Genomic DNA, 26,846 nt, shown 5'->3' on the forward strand with positions numbered 1-26,846 from the left:
AAAACAGAAGCTTTAAAAGTCATCAAAATGCACATAAACAAAAATTGTCTGGCAAAGGCAATCTAGACCTCTGGCTTACTTGGGATGTTTGCCATCAATAGGAATCTTTCCCTTTGCTTTCAGTGGGCACTGGTTCAGCCCTTGGAGAAGTTGCTTTTGAAAAGATTTTGGCAGTTAAGGGAAGATTCCATCAGAAACAGCAGGACTTCACTTTCCATGCAAGGATCTGGGTATACTTCAGCAGCTGTTACTCAGATGCAGTTGGACCTGCATCACAGTTTGCATGCTGTATTGTCGAGTGTGAAATAATAAATTTACTTTTTAAAAAACTCACTAAATTGTGAGCAGCAAAGTAAAACACAGGACATAAGCAGGTAAGTGGGAAGTGCAAATTATTTCTTTGGGGGAAGGGGGATTTGTGGGGGGAGTTAGGGTGCTGTTTAGTTTGGTTTTTGTTTTTTCAAGTAGTGATAGCTCATACAGGAATACACTTTTGAAGTACCCTCAGCTTTCTGTGTCATTCCAGGATGGCTCTTGGTTTTTGTTTTGACTCCTTGGGCAAAAAATTACTCAGACTCTGGGATTTGTGTGTCATTGCATTGTGGGCCCCCATGAACTTGTTCTTTGCATGTTAGTTATTTGTCAGTAGCATTTCTCTGTGGAGTATTTTATAGCACTTGAACCACACGGAAAGTATGCACCAAGCTTAACTGCTAAATTTGGTGAATAATCTGTTGTGCGTAGATGTTGTCATGTATTTCTGGGGAAGAAAAAACCCACTAAGGGCACTCTGTCCTCTTCAAAAACACTTGTAAGGAATGGTCACAGAGCTTCAATAGATCTTCCCTCTTTGTGAATTTCCATGCAATTTACTCTCTTCATTGCTGACTAGAGCCACAAACCTTAAGCCAACAGACAGCTGGAGAGAAGCTGTGAATTTTTTGACCACGTTTATTTTAAAATGTTTAGCCAAAGTATATATGAAGTCATGGAAGACTCAGAAATCCATTTTTTGTCATTTCCTTCTCCATCAGCCCCATCGCTTGTTCATTATATCACACTACATTTTAGACTTACTAGTCCAGTTTTGCTTTCCCTCACTGCCAGCTGTCCCTGTGCTGGCACTCCTGATGACAGTCCTTCAGCAGGTGAACGGACAGTTGTGTAGCCCATCAGGGTGCTCAGAGGAGCCACTCACCTGCACAACTCAAGCAGAAAGTCTCCTTTGGGAGTCTAAAGACATTCTGATGCTAACCTGTTTTGGAGAGGGCACCACTGACACACAACATGCACAATAACATGCACCTACGCCCTGTAGCTTGAACCCCTGAGGTACTCTTTGGACATGAAGTTTGCCATGCTGAGCTGTGACCAGTTGTTTCCAGTTGTCACCTTGATACCCAGTCCACCAAGAGAATGAGTCTAAATCATCCTTAAGTCAGCTTGGCAGCCTGGCTCTCAGGAATAGTGAAACATCCTGTTTCTAGCTGTAGGGATATTGAGCTCATGTGTGTCCTGGCCTGAGCAGATGCAAGATGGGGCCAGGGCAGGGGAGCCAATAGAGGGGTGGGAGCATCATGGGGCATAACACAGATACAGCCTGTATTCAGGTTCCAGACACACCTGAGGGGGGTGACCTCCAGCTGCCAAATAGATAATCTCCACTAAAACTGGTGAAACTGCACGGACTGCTTTGCTGTTCTTATTTTGCGGATTTTCAAAATGCCTTACTGAGCACAGCAAAGCTGTACAAGAGATAATAGAAAATTAATAGAAAGATAGCATGGTAGCAAAACTACCTCAGGACATGTGCAGTTCCACCCAAAAACCTAGAGGTGCAAAGACAGAGAAAAACATTGTATCAGTGTTTCCATCTTCACAAGAATGTTAGTAAAATACTCCCAAATTTCACGAAGGTCTCATCAGCCAGATGCTCAAAAGCAGTCAGCCAGTCACTACATACTCCTGGGGAGTATTTTACTAATCCTGTGGAGTGAGGTTAGAACTGTAAAGCCGTAAGTGAATGACCTCAGCAAAGGAAAGATGGATTTCTTAAAAAACCCGCAAGTGGGGCAGTCAAACACGCAAATACATCACACACTGTTCTTGTGTAGCTGATGTAGCAAAAGCCTACCCAGTCTCTTAATGGCTCTACATTAGACTATAAACCTTACAGGACAAATGCAGTGTGTAACGTAGAATGCTGTAGGCAATATGGTACAAAAAGTCATTCTCCTTAATAAATTATTTCTACACCTTTAAAAGTTTGGATTCTCAACAATATGCATTTTTATTTGCTAATATTAAATTAATCCCTCTTGGAAGAGATAGTTTCTGTTGGCTGGAACTCCTTACAGCTTTTAAGGCCAACATAGCACTAAATAAACTGAAACAATCTGAACTTTGTAGACTTTTTATGCTGTGAAGCAGTTATTATAGAAAAAGCATTTTAAGAGTGGGTTTTTTTGCCTTCAAGAATTTTGGAGTAGTCTTTCATTTTTAGTTTCAAGATGACCAAATAGTTCCAGTAATTTCTGATCTCCTTGCCAGTTTATTAATAGTGCAACTGGCTACAAACCAGCTGACTGAAGTCAGTCTCATAATAAAGAATGACAAAGCTGGACAAGGGTCCCATGAGAAACCAAACAAGGAGGATCAAACACAATTGTAAACCTGTGAAAAAGGCTAGAAGGTCTCTGGCAACAGTTTTACCACTTTTTATGGCACTATTTATTCTACAGCTTTTATTTATTTTCCTTTCCAAGGTATTTGCATTTGTATTATTCTCTGTTTTGTTGTTTGGGTTTTTTTTAGTGTCACTAAATGGAGTACACAAATATTCTTATGTAATGTGAGTGAATAACTCTTTATTTAATATAACTCATTATATATCCCACAAGGTAGAGCATCCCTAATTATTTGGTGTGTTGTCAGCTGTGATCTTAGGTTTGTGTCTTGCAGTTGCCTAAACTCACTGTAATTGTAAAGAAAACTCATCTTTTCCAAGGCTGCAACAATTTTTCCAGTTATTGTGCATCGGAGTATGGCTGCACACACCCAGAGATCTCCAGACATCAATAAACATTATGGATCCTGTTCCTGCAGAAACAGAAACTAAGCACTAGTATAAAAGCCCCCCATGTTGTTCCTTCATCTTTCAGTACCTCTATTCACAATTTAGCCTGTCTGATTTAATACTAGATTTTTTAAGGGTGTTGTTATAGAAAGGTCATTGCAAAAACAAATGAATGGTTGTAAGAAGTTACCTGGATCATTCAAGACAGGACTAAACCAGATTATTATCTGGTTCTCTTGGGCTTCTTTAGTTCTAGATTAAAAAAGACAATATTTAGGTTCCTCTTCAGTACTGTGTCACTGCCATTCAGGGTAGGTTCTTGGAGGGAGTATCTCCAAGAGTAAAATCTCTGGAAATTATCATTACTGAAAAGTGAATTCTGACCTTACCAGTAAGAATGCTGTAGGAAAGGAAATACTGTAGGAAATGTTGTAGTGAATTAACCTTAGTCAGAGCTGCAAGGACATGGCATGTCACTCTTCTTGTTCCAGCCAAGAAAAGCTGTTACATTTTCCATATTTACATCTGAAGTCCATTCAGGGATCAAACTGTACTTATTGGAGCTGTCCCTGGGACCCTGTACCACATACCCTGCAGATCAGTACATCTCCACAAAAGACGTCTAGACTTCCACATGAAAAAATACCAAGCCAAAAATACCCACAAACAACAGCAAAAAAACCAAACCAAACCAAACCTAAAAAACCCAGAGGGATGGGGATGGGGTGGGGGTGGAAGGGAAACATTTTAGAGAAAATGTGGGTCTCAACAATTGCTTTTATCTCTTTTTCCATTGACTGAACTGTACTTTTACTGTCATCTCTGTTACTCCTCTGGTGAGTTTCCAGCCTTCAGACAATATGAAAATGTAAAGCATTCCACCAGATTCAAATACCATCTTGTCTCAATGCAAAACTACAAAGGTGTTTTCAGGCATACAATAGGCAACATCTAACCTTTGAAAAACACACTCTTTTTCAGGAGACAGGTAATGTGCTCTGGGAGAAATTGATACTTGACTCCTTCAAGCCAGACCATCAATTCAAATAAATTGCCTTTAGGATACAATTTTTTATTTCTGGATTTCCACATGACATTAAACAGTGGCATTTACAGATGGCAAAAATTTTACTAGGAAGGCACAAAAAACTTTGTGATGTTATTCAAGGGGTCCACCAGCTCCACAACACAAAGGAAAGAAAAACAAAACAGTTTTTGCTATTCTTCCTTTATATTTTTTTATGGCATCTAAAGATTAGAGGAGACCCCTGTTACAGCATTCAGGGTTCTTACTTTTTTCCATTTTCAACAGATAGGACCATGATAATTTAAGTCCAGGCTCAATGCTGTTAATTGTTTATTATTATTACCCTTTCCTCTAGTTCATTTACAAAGCTGCAGTAAACACCTACATAGGTCAAGATTTCCCAAAGGCTGAAAGGCCTGTCTCCCAGTAAGACCCAGACTAGAAAAAAGAGAACAGAGAGAAATCACCATGGAGGAGGATTACTCCAGGGTTTGTGGAGTAGACAAGTTATATTTTTCCCTGGCATCACTGAATCTCCTCGTGTCGATATGGTCAAGGCCAGTACTTGTCATTCTTTCTGCTTAAACTTTCCTTCTCACCTCTCCACATGGCTTCCTGTGTTTGTAAGAGCTTGATAAACATAGTGCAAGAAGGGTCCATGGGAAAGGACATGTAGCATTAAGACGTAATACAATTGTATTAGGTACTGAAACAAATAGAAAATGTATAAAGAAACTCCCTTCCAACTTCCCATTCTCTTTCTCTAATTTAGAGTCCATCTTTCCAGAGATGAATGCTAATCCAACTGAAAATTGCTGTAATTAGATGGAAGGGCACCGAAACACAGAAGGCAGTTGTCTATCTTCATACGTGGTCACTATGTCAGAGATTAATTAGGCTCTGCTGTCTGCATAAGGATCCTGAGGACTACAAGGAACTGGGGCATTTGTTTCACATCTGTTGGCAATGACAGAAGCACCGGCTGCACAGTGGTCACCTAACTGAATTGGGGCAGTGGTTCTATACTGACTCAGAGGGAAGTGTGCCAGCAGCACCACTGAACGTGCATTACATGTAATACAGCAGGAAATTTGGACAGCAACTTGTTGTAACATTGTTTTGGAACTGCATGAGTCACTGTGTTTCTGGAATCTGAACCTTTCTCAGCATGTTTTTATGCTAGATATTCTGTCATGTTATTTGAGAAAGCCTGAAGGGCCAAAGCAGAGTTAGTTTATCCAGAATCTTCATATTGTAATACTCTAATCCATTTCTGTCACCTTTCTTCCTGTTTCCAAAAAAAGAGAATGCAATCCAGTATTTTCTTCCCTCATGAAATATTATTTTAAACACTTTTCTAATTTGCACTAATTTTCTTCTAAATTAGAGGTACCCACTGAGCATTTCACCTCTGCTCCTGAACTAACTTTTCTGATGCTTTCAGATGAAGCTCCCCCACTTCTCACTCCACACCACTGTGTGTACTGTACTCCTCCACTGTTCTATTTCAAAATGTTTCTTGCAAGACTAGACACCAATGCTGATAAAATCACATATGAGCTCTGCATGCACTAAGCATGCCAGGAGATGCCTCTGCATTTCCTTTGCTTCCTTTCTCTTCTCCCACTGACAGTTGTTTCTGTCTTAAGGGCTGCACATCTGTCTCTGGAGCGTTAGGATTCAGTCAGGACTCTGAACTGCACTGACAGCAGAAAGTTCTATCTAACCAATGCCATATTCATGGCAACACCTCAGGGGTTTTTCTTATATTAAAATTTAGCATGAAACTGAATTATTCTTCTCCTATTAACCTATTAAAATATATTTATTTAATCTGATAAACACATATATGCACATTTGTACACAGTCTATCTCCACCTGCTCTCCTTACCTTCTCCCTAGCCCCCATTTAAATACAGCATATTCCAAATTATAAAAGTGCAAGAAAAATCAGTGAGGTTGTCCTCAAAGCAGACTGCAGACAAATAGGAAGGTTCCCATCTTGCAAACAATTACATGTGTTGTATTGGATTGAGCATTTGAGAAACAAGTCTCAACAAAGATGAGTAACACTTAGGAAGGCTCTCAGATGAAGACTGACAGGTCTGTGATGGTTTCAGTGCTGAGTCTTATTCACAGTCTTCTATGCCTAACAGGCCTTTTAGATATCAGCACTTCGATGTATTCACGATGTCTGGGACCCAGCCCTCCAGTGTCTGCAGTCATCCCTGGGGTCATGAGAGTGCTCAGAGCCTACCTCACAGGTGAGAACAAGTGAGATGCAAAAAAACTGGGTTTCTCCAGTCTTTGTCTCTTACTGATGTGGTTGAGCAGGAATAGCCAGAGCTGTCTGTCCCTTGCTTAAATGTTCCTTGAATTACAGCCAGGAAGCAGACAGGTCCTGCCCACATCCAGTGGTAAAAGACTCAAATAGGAGATTTGGAAAACTGAGTTCCCTTTTTTTTCCATAATACATATGTGGAGCAGACTAACAGTGTTACAATCTACAGAGTTCTTCCTAACTACAGCCTTACAGAACCAATTCTGTCAGCTGTCTTTACATGTGACAAAGTCAAAGACAAAGACTATACAGAAGTGATGTCTGATTCCTAAACAGGACTGGTTTGGTTTTTTTTTATTGTATAAAACTAGTTCATACTTCTCAAACAAAGACAGTAGAAATGACTTGATAGAACACAAGCCATACCATCAACATACTTGGCAGATATAATCTTAAAACTGCATGTCACTTTTCAACTGTGTAACATGCTTTATAGACCTGCCTTTATATGCTCGAACTAGGCACCCTCCCCCTTCTTTCTATAGCTTTCCTCTTATATTTTATTAAGCTGAGAAACACAGTGTAAAACACCACACAGAATTTATATCTATTCATGGTTACAAATTTTTTTTAAGAGTACAGGTAACTGGGCAGTAAAAAACATACTCATTCCTGAGTACTTCCGTGGATGCTCCAGTAAAAGTTATCGCAAGTTCATGGACTCTTAAGCAAAACAAAGTCCAAGATCACAGTAAATGACTGCAGCACATACCCTCTGCCAGCTGCTGAGTCTGGGATGGGATACTCCCCATTTGCCTATTTTTATCAAATTCAAGGTCTTTTTATGTGTCTTGATTGCTTTAGTCATACAAGTATGTACAGCGTGTGTGTAGCCTGATAATAGACTATAATTTGTGAATTTAATAATTTTAATAATAACAACAACAATAATAATGTTGTTAGAGAACTGAACAAGCTGAATCTGTGCCCTGAATCTATACCCATAACAGTAGTATCTGTGACATTTCTGTGACATTTTTCTTCACAGCACCTACCTGCAGTGTAGGAACACGGTTTTCCCTCCTGGAAGAAGGGAAAGACACATGGTGTATGTTAGGTCATGGTTTGCATTCCCATTCAACCCCAAGATCCTGAAAGCCCACACCACCTCTTTGTTGACTCACACTCTGGCACAATCCTGCAATCCTGTGGAGGAGGGGAAACTCAACAATACTGCAATGCCTTTTGTGCCTGAAGATGAACCTCTCCTTCTAAGACATCACCACCACTTAACCCTGTGGCATTGCACATTCTGAGTCCTCCCTCCTCTGACATGGCTAAAAAATCATGGACCTAGCTGGAGGAATGTAAGCAGTTCAACCAGGGCTCTGTAGAAATCTAGAGACTTTGTCTTACTGCACTGTGATTCCTCACTTCTTACCAATTCAATGCACCATAATCAGCATTGTATCATTCACTAGTCTTGTACTGGGAGGGTGATAATTTTGGGGCATCCTTGCAAAAATTTTCTTCTTTTTTTCACTGCATCTATACATATGAAATTCTTCTGTATGTCTGTGTTCCCTTCAGAAAGCTTTTGAAGACTGGAAAGTTAAAATAACATAGATTTGTTTTAGTGCAGTGCACACATATTGTTTCTATCATGCAAGAATTGCTTAACCATGGTACACTTCAACAGCACAATTTATTACAAACCTTGGAAATCATTTCAGGAGCCCAAGGACCTCATGGACTTTAGACCAAGTTTCAGCAAACTGCTCAGATATGCGATCACTAGGCAGATGTCTGGAAACACGTGTTCTTGCACATCTATCTGCTAATGCAAATGTCCCAACACAGGCATTAACACTCAGAAGCATTATGCAGATTTTAAACAATTCCTGGAAGAGTTGGGTCCCATAAAAGTTATTCTGACAAAATCCTTCTCCTCACCTTTGCCAAGTGCTTGCTCTGACTTCAGGAGCCAGAGCACATCGAGTGAGACTCCTGCCTGCTTCCTCTGCTTCTGGTGCTCCAGACACTAAAGCATCCCTGCCCAGGGCTGACTTCATTCTTATGTTGTTATTATTCTAGTTGGGAAAGAAGCAGCAATGTGGAAGGAAAAGATAAAATAGGAGATAAGAAGATATTTTTATGTTTTCATCTGCACAGATGACTCATTTGAGACAGGTTTATTCCTCTTCTCTCTTAGGGCTAATGCCTCAAGGAGAACAGCAACAAAATTAAGTCTCTTTTTGCTGCTATGGGAAATTATTTCTCTCACCATGTCCTGTGAGGTCTTTCAGACAGTGGCTGTGAGTGTGCACAGCACATAACACAATTGGCTCGAATCTTACTGGGGCCTCACAGTATTAGTGTAATAAAAGTAAATACCAAGTGGTCAGGGCTTAATTATAATCTGGACATTCTGTGCTCTGGCAGTAGATTAGAAGAGACATTGACTTGTGTTTTAAGGCACTGAATCTGCTATTGGCATGAGGGTGAATCCATTTAAAGAGACAAGACAGCAAAGTGAAATCCCTCGTTCCCTGCTCAGGGTGTAGAATGCAAACTAAGAGGAAGTGTAAAGTTTCAGTAACTGAACACTGTAAGTTGGAGCAGCTCCAGCTGTGACTTTTTATATTCAACTCTGTTGACAATTTCAAGGAATCAAATACTATTTTATAGAAGATGGAGAAGCAAAATGTCCATTAGATAATGATTGTGTTAGGACCAAAAATTCTCATATAATGCTTTGACAAAGAATTCTAAATAATTAATGTTGCAATCATCTGTTGATCTATTCTCCTCCACTCTTAATTGTGTTTTGAGCAGGAACTGGCCCTGATCATGCTCTAACAGAAATAATTCAGATGTACAAGAAATAAACATGCTCTGCAGTCTGTACTGAAGCAGGTTTCGTTTTTACTTGATTCTTCCAGTTTTAGGGTTCTGGTGACAATTTGTCTATAGTTATTTCACTTTGAAAGCACCCTCATAATTTATTTTTTTAGTTGCCATCACTTACATGGTTAGGCTGTTGTAACTACATTGTATCAGTAAGGGAGATATGTCCAAGGTTTAATTTTATCCAATATAGTTACACTTTTCTTGAAAAAACAACTAAATGCTATAAACTTGATAATAAATTTCTTCAGATCTAGAAAAGGAAGTCATGAGTGGAGATGAAACAAATCCAGCATTGATAACTTTTGGTAACTGTGTTGATAGTGTTGATAAGTGCTACAACAGTTGATAACTGTTATAGCATAGCACTGTGACTTATAGTGTTGCAAAAGGTCTGCTACAGACGAATTTCTGTAGTCATTCTGCATATTTGGCTTGGCCTTAGCATCAGAGTGAGCTGTGGATGAACACAATTTAGGAATACTGTAATGGGTCAATCCACTGTGTTAGGAAATGTGCATGGTAAAGGGTCACTGCTGATCTGAAAACTTTCTAACATAAATGAAGATGTGTGGCACTGAAGGGCAGCAGTCAGATGGTTCATCCTCCTAGCAGCAGCACAAGCATTGGGCCAGGAAAAAAACCCTAGATCTACCTCTTTTTGTGTCTCTCTGCTTGTGTGTACTCCCATGCTCTACTTCTAGTGGTACTTCTACTGGTAATCCAGGCCATCCTCAAGTGTTACAGGACTGGGAGCTACTGTCTGGCAATGGTTTCCCTGCACTTTGTTGTCTGTTTAAAGCACAGGGTGTTAGGTCAGGGGTGGGACTGCTGCTGCCAAGCAGAGAAGACTCTTTATCTGCTGCAGTCTGAATGCACACCTTTGATCAGCCAGTAAAGTACACCTGGACAAATATGCAAGGGCACACTTATTCCTCCAAACTTATCCTCTTTGCTTTGTTGAAATGGATGTATGGATATCCAAATACGAACAGAACAAGGCACAGGAGGTTGAGTTACCACTTTGGATGTGTAATGGGTCAAAACTTGGTGCCCTTAATATATCATTGGCAAATTCTTCTTATGCAACTGGTTAGCCTATTGAAGTTCATCTCTTGAGATGTATGGCTGTTGCCAGAGTTACCTTTGTTTTGCCAACTGTTTTGACAGGAAAGCATGTTCAAAAAGGGAACAAAAGGAAAATCTGATGCCAGAGGACACGAATTTTGCACCCTCAAAATCACTCCAATTTGCAATAATTGTAAGACCTTTTTAATAAAAGTTTCACTCAGACATGAACATTTTGTGAATGCCCTAAAGACATTCTTCCTTTCAGAGTCTCCTTCTACTTCAGAGCAATAGCTGAAATTGAAACAAGTAATGAAATCCAATAAAGAGCAAACAGGCAATGTTTCTTAGCCCTGAGGCCAGCTGTTAGAGCATAGCTGATGGCCACACAGATGCTTTTTCTTCCTATCAAAATAGCATGTCTGCATGCAAAATTGCCATTGCTGAGAATGTTCCCCAGCCTGTGATAGTTCTGAACAACACCATTTGTGAGCTAACAAATCTAGTACCATCATGTGCCAGTACCTGTTTAGTGTTTGTTGGCCCCACTTAATTAACTTGTGTAGACGTAGCCTGAAGTATTTTTTTTTAGAATATGCTATAGAATCCTCTGAGGCTGTATGATACACACCATAAAATAAAAACAAAATTATATACTTGGGCTTTAATGCATTTTTGCACATTACATGGGCATGAATATTAAATATGTTGTGTTGACTGGTGAGGTCTGCTTGATTCTTTATTTTTGTGGCTAATCTTTAGAAATAACCTGTATTTTCTATTAAAACAGATCTCATGTGGGAATGGTCTACAACTTTTACCTAAAATTGGGGGAGCAGAACCCTTCACGCATCTGAACCTGCCTGTAGGTGACAATCTCAAGTCAGCCTGACAGCAGGACCTTCTGGGGAAAAGTTCAAGAGAGATGTGGAGATTAAGAACCCAAATAAGAGTCATCTGTATTTAAAGGAAAAAATAATTTTAAAAACAAGACAGGAAACTCCTCATATTTTGTTTATTAGAAATGTAAGGGTTCTTTATCACTCACTGCTCCCTTATTAAAAACAAAGCAAGAAAACAACTAAATGGCCAGACCAAACAAAAGAAGAGGTATGAGGCTAAGATATTTTGGTAGAATCTAAATTCTGTTTCCTGAAACATTCTGTGCAAGGGGTTTCAGCTGACTTAAGAGGTTCAGGTTTCTAATCTCCTATAGCAGAGTATCCAATTTTGTTAGAGGCAAATCCTGTGTCTTGAAAGATGAATTCTGGGGGGCTATTTTTCAGACTTTTCTCCTTGTCCTCCTTACTCCATGAGTGGGGTTTTGACAGATAAACTCAAAACAACCACACAAAAATGTTGCGGAGTTTGAAATTGACGGAACATTACAAATCTGTCTGAACTTTTTAATCTCTGCTATTACTAATGTATTTAGCAGTGTTACACTGTGCACACTGGCTTTGAACATATGAAGACCTGACTCAGTTCAAGTCACTCATCCAGCCAAAAACTGTGCAGCAGTGCCCAGAAGCAGATGTTATGGGGGAGTTTAAGAAACAAACGCTATGGAATGACTGTTTCCCAGCAGTTTTTTCTAAACGTGGGAAATCAGATGTTTCTGAAACTTCCAGGATCCGCTGTTTAACGGTCAACTTATCCTCTATGAATCCACCTAGTGCCTCTTTGCTCCTTTGTAATTTTGTGTCCACAGCATCTCGAGGCAAACATTACACAATATTCTGATGTAAAAAAGTCCTGTGGTCTGACATCTTGTAGAAGTTTTCCGTAGTTCTTAGCTGATACAAAGTACTGAATGCTTGATACCCATTTAACCTTCTCCACATATTTCATGATTTTCAAGATCTGTAGTTTATAAAGACTTTTCCTCTCTCATCATTCCTTTTAAATGTTGAAATACTGTGTTCTGGTTTTGCTACATTGAAACTGTTGTATACAAGCTCTGAAAATGCTTTCTTTTCTGCTTTACTTCGTGCTTTCTCTTCTTCTTCTTACCCATTTTGATGTGGGATTTCTGGCATTCAGGAATGTGTCATAGTGAGATTTGTCAGATTGCTCTTTCCTAATAGCATTCCGAGTGCTATGGTTGGAGTGGTGCTCTCTCTTTGAGCACCGGGAGGATGGCTTCCCAGAACTATCTACAGTGACCCTCTCATCCCTTTCCTGGTGGTAAAAGCTCATTCAGAGCTATTGACTTCTACCCCAGAACAAGCTACAGAGAAACAAGCCTGGGAAAGTCCCGTCATTTGCTAAAGCTGCTGATCCATATGAATGTTAATTGCAGTTAAGAGTCCTGTTGGGTCAGTACTAATTAATTATCACACAAGTACCACTAGAGGCTGATGATAAACTTCCTGAGAGTTTACTCCTTGTACGCACAAAACTTCTAAGAAGAAAGGTTTTGTAGACGAAACAGAAGAAAACAAAGACATTAATAGGGCTTTAACTTGGTCTTGGTGCTTGCAGCTGCTCACTGCCCTCCCTTAAGCAAAGGAGAAGATTCCATTCTTAAAACAAGCAAACAAACCAACTAAATAACTATACTAAACAAGAAAATAAGTGAGAGGGGAAGATATTTTGAAGAGTCTAAATTCTAGAGAGTAATATTAAGACTAACTTAACATGTAAATCTCATTAAGAGGTATGAGACAATATAAATTATGATCTTTGTCTGCTGTCTTCATTTTTACTTGTGTCCAAAAATGTTCTTTAGCATTTTGTTAAGCATATGAGTGGCTCTGACTTGATCTCACTGGGTCACTAAAGTGGCTAAGAGCCGTGGCAGTAGTTAGCACCTTGCTGTGAGGGACCAAGCAAAGCCAGCACAGTAAAAATGCCATGAAGCTGAGAGACACTACAAAGCTCTCACAGTACCAGGAGAAACTGAAACTTAGAGGCTCTGGTATTCATGTTGTATAGGTAAAAATCTCTAACCTCCAACTAATGCTGAACATGATTTCTGTTTCTGTTTATAATCAACCAACATCCATCCCCTCTGGAATGGATCCTTCTCCAGATGTTCTCTAATCAAGCAGCATCAGTTTTCCCTTTCTGCCATCCTGGGGTTTGTTGCTACTGCAGACACCCTTTTATTTGTTAAAGGTACTAAAGTTATGCAGGCTTTGGTTTTTTACTCTTTCTTCAGTTTACACCAAAACATCCTTTTTGTATGGAATAACAACATATCTGAAGATGCCAGTACTTAGGCCAACACAGCCCTTGTGTAAATGTAAGGTTTTACTAACCTGAGTAGTACTTCAGGCTGGAAGTGCTTGGGTTGGTATGCTTCCATGGTTAATACCTGCCCACATAAGAAGGCCCAGAAAATCCTTCTGAGAGCCTAGAACTGTGCACTACTCCCCATACCCCCAAACTATGCTCAGCTGGGGTTTTCCAAGACCTATCAAGCCAAGTAGTGGGAATAGAGTTGCAGCAGCAAGGCCTGTATCTCTTGTGCAATGGAAAATTTGGAGAGGAACCAGTGACTGCTTTCTTCCCTGAATTCTGGTACAAGATTGCAGAAATGCCTCTTCCCTCAGGCAAGCTACATCTCAAGGGTGAAACAGAGATGTAGAAACTTCAGGACAATAAAGCATGATTAATTTCTGTCAGTGAATGCTGTGCTAGGACTCAGTTTGCAGGTGTTTTTAAGGATAATCTCTATCTTGCTCACATTCTTCTGGGAAGAGATCCATTTCAATTAGTGCAATCTCTCAGGTCTCTAATTTACTGCATAGGTGTGTGGGTCAAGGGGGCTGTTTGCAGCCTGAACAAGATTAGCCTGATGCTTTTGGGTTGAAGAAAACAATTATGGCAATTGTGTGTGAAATGTTTGCATTGCTTGTCCTCTGGTTTTTCTAACCATCTTGCAATTTTGGGGATGTTATCTACTCCTGGCTTAAAACCTTGTGAACAATTCCCAGCTTTGTGAGGGGCAGAGCAGATTGCACACTTTTCTTTCAGCAGCAGTTCTCAGAAAGATAAGCCCAGTTCTTCTCATTGCCAGGTTGTGCTCCAATTTGTTCCATTACTTCATACATTTTAAGACAAGAGGAATTCCTACATTTATGAAACCATACCAGCACAGTTGCACAGGAAAATGTGCTCTTTAATTTACACTGCACTTAAAGAAATCAAGGGTAGTTTTAATCTCTAGAACTGTTCATTTTGACATGTAGCTGGGACAATGCCTAGGCATGGAGATATAATCAGGATGTCCTGAATAGGCTACTATGTAGACATTCCTTATATATTTAATGTGGAACTACTTAATGTGCCTTTTTAGGCAGCACAGTTTAGACAGCACTGAATACAATATATTCAGTGAGGCACTTCCACCTCAAGAACTTGTCTCTCTTGTTGATCCCTCAAACCTCACAGTCAGCTGTTAGGATATTGTACAAAGTGAAGCTGTTTACAGAATTAGGGAGTGGAATACATGAGAAATGGCTGAAAAGCTTATGTCTGGTTCTCTGTGGGAAATGCCACTCATCCCATCTGCAATTGCCTCATACAAAACACAGCTACACAAAACGTGTAGCTCTCTAGCAGAAGCTACATGTTTGTGCCCAACAGCCTTAACACTGGTGAATAAAATTGTCTGGTTTGTCATTAATGGTGCTAAAATAAAAATGTGGTTGTGCAGTAAACATTTTCTTCATGTTGGTAAGTGTCTTCTTTCCAAATAAAAGGTTTTAACAAGGAAAAAGATCACTGTGGATTGGGTTGGGCTGAAACTTTGCTTCCAGCTGTTTTGGGTTTTTTTGCAATTTTCCAGCACCCTTCCAGCCCCTCTACTCAGTCCTGGTGAGGCCACATCTAGAGTAGGCTGTCCAGTTTGAGGCTGCTCAGCACAACAGAGACATGGAGCTCCTGGAAGAAGGAAGTCCAGCAGAGGGGAAAAAAGGTGATTAGGGAACTGGAGCATCTCACTCACACAGAAAGACTGAGAGCTGAGCCTGTTGAGAAGAGAGAGACAACCAAGAGGGGAACTCATCAATGTCTATAAATACCTAAAGGGGTGAGTACCAAGAAGAAGGAGCCAGATTGTCCTTGGTGCTTGAGCAGGGAGCTTGGACCAGACGACCCACTGTGGTCCCTTCCAGCCTAACGGATTCTGTAATTCCAGAGGTGGAAACAAGTTTTGCCTTGTGTAATAATAATAACAATAACAATATAGTAATAAATCTCCTCGTGTTCTCCGCGGAGGAACGACCCTCTCCCTCCCAGATCGCAGCCACGGCCTGTGTGCCCTGGGGGCCGGGCCGGGCCGGCAGGTGAGGGCAGGTCGCGCCTCAGCCTGCCGCGCGGCCGCGCTCGGTGCCGGGGCGTAGCGTGTCGCGATTGGCGGCGCGCGCCGGCCTCGCGGCGGCCGCGGGCGGGGCGTCGCTGAGGGCGTCGCTGAGGGCGGTCTGAGGCGCCGCCGCCGCCCGTGCCCGGCCTTAAAGGCGCGCGGGGGCCGCGGCGGCGGCAGTAGCGCAGTGCGGGCGGCGGCGGCTGCTCAGCGGTGCCGGGAGCGCGAGGGGGCCGTTCCCTCCGAGCGCCTCGCCTGGAGCCCCTCCCTGCCGCCTCCACCGCGCTCCCGCCCCTCGGGCCGAGGCTGTCACCGCGCCTGCCGCCGGGCGCCGCCAGCATGTTTGACAGGACGCGGTTGCCCTTCGTGGCGCTGGACGTGCTCTGCGTGCTGCTGGGTAGGTCGGGGGGCCGCGCAGGAGCGGGGGGAGCCGCCCCCGGGGCGCCGCGCTCCCGCTGCACGGCACCGCGCTGATCGCATGCTCGCCTCCCCCTCCCTCCCGCGCCGGCACCACCCGGAGCGGGGCTCCTGCCGGCCCGTAGCCCCTGCCGTGCCTGCTGCCCCTCGCCCGCTCCCCCGCCTCCCGCGCCCGCCCGGGGGGATCTGGTCTCTGCCGCGGGCCCGGAGGGGAAGGTTAAGCCCCGGGGGGAGGGAGCTGCTGCAGCTTATCCCCTGACATCTGGAACTCCCTCTTCTCTCTGATGTCCTTACTCTTCCTTCCCTAACCTAATCTGTCGAATGAAAATCGGTTGTGGCGAAAGCCAGTGCTGGATAGGTAGATGTCTGGTAGATACGTGCAGCCTGGGATGCGTTTGTTATCCCTAATGGGTCGGGAAGCTGTCCTGGAAGGGGGTCGTCACCACGGAAACACACCTCATCCATCCAGGGTCCTGCAGAGGCACGGTGGTGCTCGGCAGCAGGGCAGGGATTCGCTGTGAGGCTGAGTGCGGTCTCGGTGGAACCGAACCACCGCCGTAGCTGTAGGCTGGAAGCGGAACGGGGCGTTCATTAGTGTCCGTGTGCAGCAGGGAGAGACGGGTGTCGGGGCAGGAGCGGTGCCTCGGTGATGGCCAGGGACTGAACCGACACAGCCACAGCACACTGCCACAGCACTGCAATGCTTGTCCTGGCTAGTGCGAATGTCAGCCCACTCCCAGTGTTACTTTCTTCTATTTCAGTCTCTACTGAAACCACTTAATGTCCTGCCAATTCGCATTAACTCTCTCCTTTTATGTAATGAGACAGTGTAAAGAGCAATCATGTCAGTTATCGATCAGAGAATGGGCAGTTTCACTTCGTAAAGAAGTGACACCTCTCTGTATTGGCAGCCTGGGAAGCATCTTTACTCTCTGGAGATACACTTCTTGGTGAGTTGTGGGAAATACTGATTTTGGATGTTTGCGTCTTAAGCAAATAATGTCAGTACTTAGCAATCTAAGCACTTTCTTGTCATGTTCGGTGGGTAGTGGTCAGGCCTAGCTCATTAATTCCCGCTTGGCTGAATTTTTTGGCTGATGTTTGTAGCATCAGTATAAACATAGCGAACAACGTTTTTCTCTCGCTGGATGCTTCAGATAGCAGTGGTACCTATAGCTGAATACCATTGAAAGCAAAATTACAATGAATGATGCATTGCTCTGGGGTAATGTTACAGGAGAGAGAGCTTTTGCAGAATGATAGTGGATCCATGTAATCTACTGGGAGCAATCTTTATTCAGATCAGGAGTTTTATCAAACTGCTATTGTGAGGCTTAAACTTTCTTGCTTTATGGTGAGTGAAGCAGTTTTATCTGCCTGAATAATTGTAATTACAAAATCTTTATAATTAGACAAAAATTTTGCACTATGCATATGATGTGGTCTGTATGAAACATATGGGCATATTTTAAGTAGTCTTGAGTAATCAAGAGAAGCAAAATACATTGAAAGTAGGACTGCAGAATCATATAACTTGAGGGCCATCCTGAAAGTATGAGGATTTCTCCCTACTGCTGTCCCAAGTTATTACCTGGGAAGGTAGGATCTTGACTTTGCTCTGCAGTGTAATATCAATTTACATACCTTTCCATTCTCTCCCTCTCACCCTGTGTAGCATTTGGATCACACATGCACTTATCTGGTGCCTCAGTGTGCTGGAGGGTTGCCAGACTTTTTATTTTCCCTTGGGCTTGTTTACTTCCTGAAAATTCTGAAAAATGCAGGCAGTGCATAATATGAACTTCCCTGATACCTGTAACTTTAAACACATTGAGTTACAGGTTTCAGTGAAAGTCTAGCTGAGACAAAAAGATACATATTTGCAGAATGGCGAAGACACTGGATGTAGGACCAAGTTCTTTTCCTCTTCTGCCTGACTCTCATGTGGCTGAGACAAGCCCTTAAAGGAACATAGGTCTTATCTGTGTCTAATGGGCTGTTTAATATTTTTACTGTGAAAAAGAATAGTTCCTGTTGATTGTGGACTTTAACTTTTCCCCTGCCCTTCCCCCTGCCCTTTGGTATCTGCTTAAATGACAGAGGTAACTGCCTAGATAAAGTGACTTGCCCGTTTGGATAAGTGATACCTAGTATCTCCACTGCAGAGACCACGAAGCCTCCAACAGAACTGAAGGCTTAAAAAGGAAGACCAGTTTCAGTTGAGAGCTGAGCCCTCTATCTCAGTGTGGTGGCCTGTGTTACCACAAATAGGGGTACCAGTAACATCCTCAGAATCCCCAAAGTAACTTTTGTCACTTAATACAGAGCCTTCTTTTTTCTCCTCTTTTTCCTGTTTATTCTTTCTCCAAAGTAAGTGGAAATGGGGAAGGAAAGTTAATTTCTTTGTCTCAGTAATGTTGGACTTCAAGCCCAATTGATATCCAAGCATACCACTTGAAGTTGCACGGATCCGACACACCCATGGACTCACTGCAGTGGTAGTGGGTGATTCTGACTATGTGTCTGACTTACTCGCTCCTGGTTTAGTCAGGTGATCTTTCTGTGGTTTCAACTTTCCCAGCATAAGTTTTTCAAAAGAAAGGGAAGGGGAGAAAGAACTGTCCTGTGATCTGTGTGTGTCTCTCTGATTTAGCTGGATTTATTGAAAGATGTGGTATGCTTAAGATGGAGCTGAGGTAAGAGAATAAGAAAAACATCAAAGAGCAGACTGGAGAGGGGAAAAAAGTAGGCAGTAAAAACATCTCTCCCCATTAAATTATTAGCCCAATTTGGTTGCCTGAAACTTGAGTCTTAAGTTTCCTTTAACTGTCCTTAGGAAAGATTTCTCACTCATCTGCCTTTTTACCTACTAAAGGAGAGAGAATTCAGGGAGAGCAGTCTTTGGTGCCCTGAGAAAATAACTCCTTCATTCTTATCAGCACAATAATTCTCTCCTTCTAAAAATAACACCGGTGCTTCAGCATTAAACTAGCTTTATATTCTGCAATCTAAAAAAAGCAAAAGCTGCAGGTTTCTGCAGTATCTGTCCTCAAATAGTGTGAGGAAGCTGTATCTGCATTCTGTGTGTGCTGATCTGCAGTGCTGGGTGTGTGTGTGCTGCATGTCCGCATGCAGCTCTGCAGTGCTGCAGGCAGCACCTCCCTTATTCCCTGTGCTCCAGTGGACAGTGCTCAGCTGCTTCTGGCACTGGAAAGCATGAGTGGCCTGGACTGCAGGATTTCTTTCTCCCTCACATTTCTGTTACTTCTCTCTCCTAGGTTTTCTGATGGATTTCTCTCTCCTTGGTTTTCTGATAGACATTTTATATAGCATGGCAGAGATTGGCATTCTAGACAGCAGTAAAACCATTTTTCAAAGATAGATACTGAGGCTTGGTTCTTATGGTTTATTACACTTCCAAACTGTCATGTAAAAAAATGACAGCATATTAGAATAGATTAATTAGTCAGTGTGCAACTGGTGTTTTCATTAGGCACTACACACACACACACACATATATATATATATACACACACACATACTCTGCCACTCTTACAGGTCTATTGTTTGGATGCAAATCAGGCTCCTTTTTCATTAAGGCAGGTAAACATCACTTAAAGAACAAAGTTGGGAAACACATGGCAATATTCATGCAATCAGTGGAAGAACTGCTAAATACATTTATCTCTAGATCAGACTCTCACAAAGACAGATTAAAGGAAGCTCTGCAGAGCTATAAGGAAAACACTTTTTGTCACAACTCTGGGATGACTTTCATATGGTCTGTACTTGTTGAAATTCACGCCTAACTTGAGTGCAGGGGTGGAACACAACACAACTGTATTTCTTTAGTCCCTTGCCTGACTTTACAATTACTGACAAGCTATTATAAGTAATGGGGGAGTATACTTGTCAATATGTGATTGCTGGTGTAATGCAAGAATATGTCTAACCCAAGATTAGAAAACTGAAGCCTTCTAAAGAATTCAACCCTTGCTGCTCTGTTTTACTTTTTTGCAATGTATTGAAAATAGTAAAGAATTACTTAAATTTAAAATTGCTGTGGAATATAGTTATGTTTGTGTAGAGATTTCATCTTTTTTTCCTTTCCATGTCCCACCCTGTGATTATGGGGAAGGTGAGACTATGACAATCTTTATACCCTATGATGATTATTTTTTTTTTTTTTAAATGAAACTACTTCTGAGTAAGGGAAAGACTTCCAGTCCTTCCAAACAGAAGGACATGTGAACTGAGCCCAGAAATAGTAAACAGTCACATCACTTTCAGCTTGCTGTTTAAAGACTGCTGGAATGTTTTGTGATACATGACTACATGCTAAACAGCAGATGCATATGTATAGGACACGGTGAATTTGCTTTTGCAAGGTGTGACCTGTGGGGGTGAGATGGCTGGACCACCCTGTACACCCTTGCACAGTGTTTTGCTTTCAGTGCTGTTCTTCTGTCTTGGGAGTGTTTACTTGTGCTGTTGCTGAAGGCTGCAGTGTCGGTGGCAATTAAGGTATTGCTGTTCAGTCAGGGAAGGCTCCTTCTATGTGGGTTAGCACTTCCTGATTGCCCTAGTTCAAATAAAACCTCCTCCACTATTATTTGTGACTCACTGACATATGTGTCACCATTCTTATTTTCCACATCATGTGGGTGCTAAATACTTTTTCTTGTGCATGAATATATTGTAAAGCTGTAACAGGTATATGTGAAAGAGCAGTTTGTCTTCAGTGATACTATCCACCAGATACTATGACTTGGTACTTACTGAATTGACACTCAGTTAATTGGAAACATAATTGTTACTGAAACTGGGAAAATCTTTCCTCTCCTGTTGTGCTTTCTTCTTTGCAACAGTCACTTTCTATTTTCCCCAACATAAAGAAAGATGCTCTACCAGAGGCTTGCTTTCTCTTGATCAGAAACCTGCAGAAAAAACTTAGGTAAGCATTCAATTAGTTAATGAACACTATTCAAAGTCAGCAGTCTGGTTCTTGTTCTGCCAGCTTTTGCTATTGTGCGTCTTGTACTAACTTCTGACTCAAAACCAAAGCACTTACTTTTTTTACAGCAATGGGTGAATCCTAGTTCGCCTTCCAGTGCCCTCCCAAGAGCCAAATTGTGAACTCAGGACTGTATTATTTTCTCTTAGCATAGTAGAGCAAGATGCTTATCAGTTCTTAGGTTCCTTACCAGCTGCTTGAGTCCTGGTGATTTTTCCTTAGCCTTAAACAGTCAGAAGGGCTCTTACAGCTTTCTTACATGACAGAAAGAAAGTGGTGACCTTTGCATAAGGGAATGGGAGGGGAAGTGGCTTCTGACATTTTCTGTAGAAAATTAAGTATCACACTAAAATTAAATTATAAAATAGCTAATCTCTCATAACTGAAGAATTCCTGCCTACCCTCTTGCTGATGCAACATGCCTCCTGGTTTTAAAGAGTTAGGGAGTATGAACTGATACTGACTGAAAGCAGCTTGGTCTGAAGGCTGCACAAACCCAGCCCTGGTAGGTGAAAATAAAGAGTTGATTACTGGTTGTCTGTTAATGCATAGTTTTATGTAGGAGCACTGGTGGTGACCAGATGCTGATGAGGGGATAAAACTGTGATAATCCTCTATCTGTGACTGTGCTGCAGCAGTGGAAGACAGGTAGCATAAAGAGGTGACACAACTCTTGAAAGTACCCACTGAGATGAGAATTTGAGCCATGCGTTATGCCAACTGACTTGGATTTACTATCCCCAACAATTGATAATCCTCTTTCCAGAATTAGTCCAGAATTAATTCTTTCCTTTAATTCTTTCCAGAATTAAAACAGACTCACCTTGGATGTCGGATAAAAAGAAAAAAGTGCTGAACAGAATTACATAGAAACTTACTGTCAAGATATGCCACCCACAGAAAGATGGCTTTAAAATGAGCTTGATTTATTGCTATATCTGCTTGGTTTGGTGGGGGTGCTTCTCTTCCTTATCCCCTGTCCTGCAAAAGAAGCTCATAATTCTTAGGTTTTATTCAGGTAAAACAGTTGATTAAAAACAACTGAAAAATCTACAGACACTAGAAATTCAGATAATGGAAGACTAGCAAAGAGCTAGTTTTGTGACAAGAATTAAAACAATTTAAAGCTATTTTGAAGAAGGAATATTTCCTTAGGATACTTTCTAAAACTGGTTTGGTTGTTTTTCCTTTTTTTAAAAAAAACTGCATTATTGCCACTACATCAAGAAACACTAGTCACAGAATCATGGAATGTGTTGCAAGGGACCTTACAGACCATGTAGTTTCAGTCCCACCATCATGGATAGAAACACCTTCCACTAAAACAGATATTCACTTCAGTTGTAACAAAAAATTTTTCAATCCTGCCTGTAAGTGGACTTACAAGCCATTTACCGGTCAGAATAGTTCAATCCTGCGGTTTTAAAACTAAAAAAAACCCTATCCTTCTTATATAAGAATCTGATGCCTGCCTCTTCTTGTTTAACAATTGACTACTAATGACTTGACCCACTTTCTGGGAGGAATTTTCCTTTTTCAGGTTGTGAGACTGATCTCAAAGGTATAGAATCAAAACTGTCTATTGATAAGCCTGTGTTCGGCTCTACTTTTGCCAGATTCTCTGGTGCTTTAATCCTTCTCGTACAGTCAGATACAGCTGTTAAAATCAAGACTGTTTGTATGGAAGCCAAACCTTCTTTAGCAAATTATGATATAGGAAGATCATGTTGAAACTTTCTAATTTCAATAACTTATCAAACACTCTTTCTGTTACCACATTGAGTTAGAGGAAATGACCAGTACAAGAACAGGCTGCTTTTGCTCTGTTGTAGACTTTACTGATTCATCTTTACAAAGCTGTGACCAAGAAGCAGTCTGACTCAGAAGTTTGGGAAGGCACTTCAGTTTTACTTGTATTATACTTCAACTCAGTGTTGGCATCTCTCATTCATGTGGTGTCTTGATATTTGGCAACAGGAAAATGAGGGATTTTTTTCAAATTTTAAATTAGAAAATACAGGTATGTCAGATCACGGCACCCACCTTGGAGTGTCTATCAACCAGATGCTGCTAAACGAAACCAAAGGTATGGATGAGCCATATCAGTACGCCTTATTTCTGTGATGCTGCTGAGGAAACAATGGATTTTCTAGACTAGATTTTAGTGCCTCCTCTCCTTTGACTGCCTCTGCTAAATATAGAAGTTTCAGAGGAGCTATGTTGGGTTTCCTTGGATCTCACAGATATCTTCAGTTGGTTACTTAGCCATGCCTGTTCTGGAAGAAGGGTCACAATTTTTTGTGATCCCTTTCTTAGGAAAGGAGAAAACTATACCAAACAGAATGTATGCTCAGTTTTTGCCTTAGTGTAGAAGGAATTATGTATTAAATTTCAGCATCTCTGGTGGCTTCTGCCTCTCTTAGAATATGGTGACATTTTAACCTCAAATTAATATTAGTGCATTTTTGTCCATTCAGCTGAGTTCTGTTATTGCCAAATAGTCTTAGATTACTAAGTCACTGAAACTAAAGCAGTAGGTGCAATATTTTCTGGAACTGGAGTACTGGGATGATAAGAAAAACACATATGTTTAATTTTGTCTGCCTTGTTTTGAGGCATGGAAGGGCAGTGAACTGTGCTTTTCTTAAGCTGAAGGGGTAGTTTGGAAGCTGATGGTGGAGAAACCTGAGAGGATAAACTGCTAATTATAATCCAGGAAAACTTCTGATGTGGGGCAAGCTAATGGTCCTTAAGGGGTATAGAAGGCAGACAGTGAGATTGTGCCTGTCAAGCAGTTAGAAACGATTCTCCATTAAAGTCCAAAAATCATCTTAGTCATTGCTTTACTTAGTATTTGCTTTCCTTGGTATTCCATTGAGTGAGTTTTTTGTAGTTTTTTGCTGGTTTATGAAAACTGGGCTTCACTTTTATGTTGTTGGGTAAGCCTATGCTGCAGTACTAGTATTCAGCTAAGGTACTCCAAGCCAGTGTGATGGCTGGGTCTAGCACTACTGGACATCCTGGGAATGGAAGTCAGGTCACTATTTCTGCTTGCAGGCTTTTCATTCTTTCCATCTCTTCTTTAAATGTAATAGTCCAATGATCAACACTAGAAAATTATGTACCTTAATACATAGAAACTGAGGTCACAAATCCAATGCTGATAACTTCTACTACAAATAGAAAGCAGCACCTGGTCTGTTATGCATACTGTAAGACTTTCTATGCTATGGCATTATGCATAGTACTCAAGTGTCAAGAGCAATGTTGTATAAGTATTTTTTCCAGATTCTGAAGTAATGGACCTTTTGGGCAGTCTGCTGAATCAGTACAAAACTGCTCTGATAGTTCTTACAGCTCAAGAATACATAGCGTATGGTCACTTTTCTTTTTAAAATTTGTTTAGGTTGAACTTTCTATAGAGTTTATGTTCTTACCATTAGACACTACAGATTTCAGTCTAACATGAAGAAGTAATGTTCTTTTAAACATGGTGGCATGCAGCAGTGTGTATAGTGTAAAGTGACATGGTGTATGACAGGGCATACAATGTCATGGAAATTCTGAGTCCCTCTGTAGTACTGCTGACTTTGTTAAAGACTGTTTAAATAAAATATTGCTATGCTTGTAGGACTCATTGGAAAATGAGCATTTACGTTCCTGACAACTAATTGCCTATTATATTTCTAGAGACTGAATGGTACTTCAAGTTAGGGTGTGTAGTTATAGGTAAAATACTCTGAAAGCCTTCTGTTGTGCACTCCCACAAAAGAAAGATTAAAATGGGAAAATAATTACACTTCTGGAGTTTAAAAGAGAAGTAGTTTTGAATGACATTCAGAGTTTGTATCACCTACATTAAAAAAAAGCAAATCCCTCCCTGTCTTGCTGACCAGCTGACCTTGATGGTTCTGTTTCTTGGCTGTGTTGCCCCTCTGGTCTGTAAGCTCTGTGATTTAGGTAGATTGTGTGCAGAAATCTACATATTTGGGTGTTTTTTTATTTTTTTATTTATATTTATTTATATTTATATTTTATTTTTTATTTTTATATTTTGCATATATGTTGTTTTTAATTGTCTATACAGTACTGTCAAAACCTTTAACTGAATTTGATACTGAGCACATAATGCAAGCAATGATGAAATACTTAATTTCCTCTTCACAGGAGGGGTTATAGTGGGAGAAGTCACCCTTGTTTACTCTGGCTGCAGCCAGTTGGATTCTTCCCCACCCCTTGAGCAGCACTGCAATGCAAAGAACTGCTGACCTCTCCTGTTCCATCCCCTCTCTGCCTCTGCCCCCACAGTGTCTTTTAGCTGTTAATCTGGGGCCTTTAATGTTTTCAAGTCTGTCAGTAATGGGGCAGTTGACCTCTGCCACTCTGGGTGAACTGCTAATGAATTCCAGGTGTGTGTCAATCCGTAGGTCAGCTTCAACCTTCTCCTCCCCTGACCGGAGCAGAGCCCGGGGCACAGTCATTGCTTGTGACCTGCCGTTGGCTCACTTGTCTGGTGTACGTTTCTCTAAGTAATAGAGCAGGATAGGATATATTACTGTCTTGTTTCTGTATTTTTTTAATTTGCATTTACACTTCTCTAAGTGCTCATGGGAAAGACAATTGCATGGGTTTTAGAGTAACATGTATTTAATACTTGTAAAAGTCTGTTTTTAAAATTGAAATGCAGCTGTAAGGGAGAACACACTTGTCCATGATAATGTTTTTAAACAAGTGTTTTGACCTGTTCTAATTAATTGGATTAATTATTAATTATAGATTATATTAATTATAGATAACTGAACTAGTGCTCCCATGTAGTAGACTGCTGAATGCAGAGAAACTGGAATATGGTGTAGTTCTGTCTTAGTATATGACTGGACTAGAAATTGTGTGCTTGTGTTGAGGCCTTTTGAGCTCAGAGGAAGGTTTCCTTTGCCTCCTGCCTCTATCACCCTTGCCTGGTATAAAAAAATGTGGTGAGGAACTTGCTGAACTGCTGATCTGGCTTCTCTGCTGGCCAAGTCATAGATCAGAGGACAAATAATAAAATGCACATACCATAAAGCTGCAAGTAGAATAGTAGGAGAGATTAGAGTGTTGTTCATGCTTTTAAATACATGTATCCTGTTTAATGAAGCTTATCACAGCTTCTGGCACTATCAGAACAATCAGTTTGCTGGATTAGAAATACTTCACATTCCTTAGTGTAGAAAAGTAAGATAAAGTTCTTTAAAGTGGCTAGGAGGTAAGTTGTGGGCTACCCACTTGTCTCAGCTATTGCAGATAGGTAGTGCACTGATTTTTCTCTAGTACACTTCTAACCTCTAGTTATCAAAAGTCTAAATGCTTTCTCATTATTTTAATCTCTTGTTCCTCTTGGTAGTTTTTTGTGTTCCCAGAATCTTCCATGTTATGAGGTGTTGATTCTTTTTCTTGTCTGTGCATAGAAAAAAGAATTTCAGCCTGTCTCCTTTTCTGCAGGGAGCAGTATCTTTTACAGATGTTTCCAAACTCTCTCCATGAGGTTGACTTGAGTTTCTTTGAATCTCTGGCCTACTTCCTCACCCCAGGTTATGTACTGAAAAATGAGCAGTGAAGCAAACATGGTTGTCCTGTCTGAAAATAAACGCAAAAATACATGTGTAAGAGTATGAGAACTTAAATTCTCTCTTGCTCTTGGTAGTAGTTGACAATCTGTATAGGTTTAGCTTGAAATGGCTGTATGAGGCTATTAACAGTACCATA

At 41.0% G+C, this 26,846-nt stretch overlaps 1 protein-coding gene and 1 long non-coding RNA gene across 3 annotated transcripts in view; one reads left to right on the plus strand and one right to left on the minus strand.

Moving 5' to 3' along the window:
- Positions 1 to 7,909: 7,909 nt before the first annotated feature.
- LOC111941433 (uncharacterized) lies at positions 7,910 to 15,678 on the minus strand. Its single transcript, XR_002870013.2, has 4 exons — positions 15,390 to 15,678; positions 8,338 to 8,474; positions 8,101 to 8,221; positions 7,910 to 7,988 (listed from the first exon to the last, which is right to left on the minus strand). It is a non-coding gene; the product is annotated as an uncharacterized LOC111941433 (long non-coding RNA).
- Positions 15,679 to 15,743: 65 nt separating this feature from the next.
- The window catches only part of PLPP1 (phospholipid phosphatase 1), a 61,412-nt gene continuing 50,309 nt past the window's right edge, over positions 15,744 to 26,846 (plus strand). The window contains exon 1 of one of the 2 annotated variants that reach the window (XM_086866964.1): positions 15,744 to 16,067. In XM_086866964.1, the coding sequence (XP_086723090.1) occupies positions 16,010 to 16,067 (58 nt within the window). In that variant the 5' untranslated portion in view covers positions 15,744 to 16,009. The remainder of the gene's footprint in view (positions 16,068 to 26,846) is intronic. The other variant, XM_086866965.1, reaches the window with a different exon arrangement.

Source organism: Cyanistes caeruleus, chromosome Z, assembly GCF_971803275.1.
Source record: "Cyanistes caeruleus chromosome Z, bCyaCae1.hap1.1, whole genome shotgun sequence".
NCBI lineage: Eukaryota > Metazoa > Chordata > Aves > Passeriformes > Paridae > Cyanistes > Cyanistes caeruleus.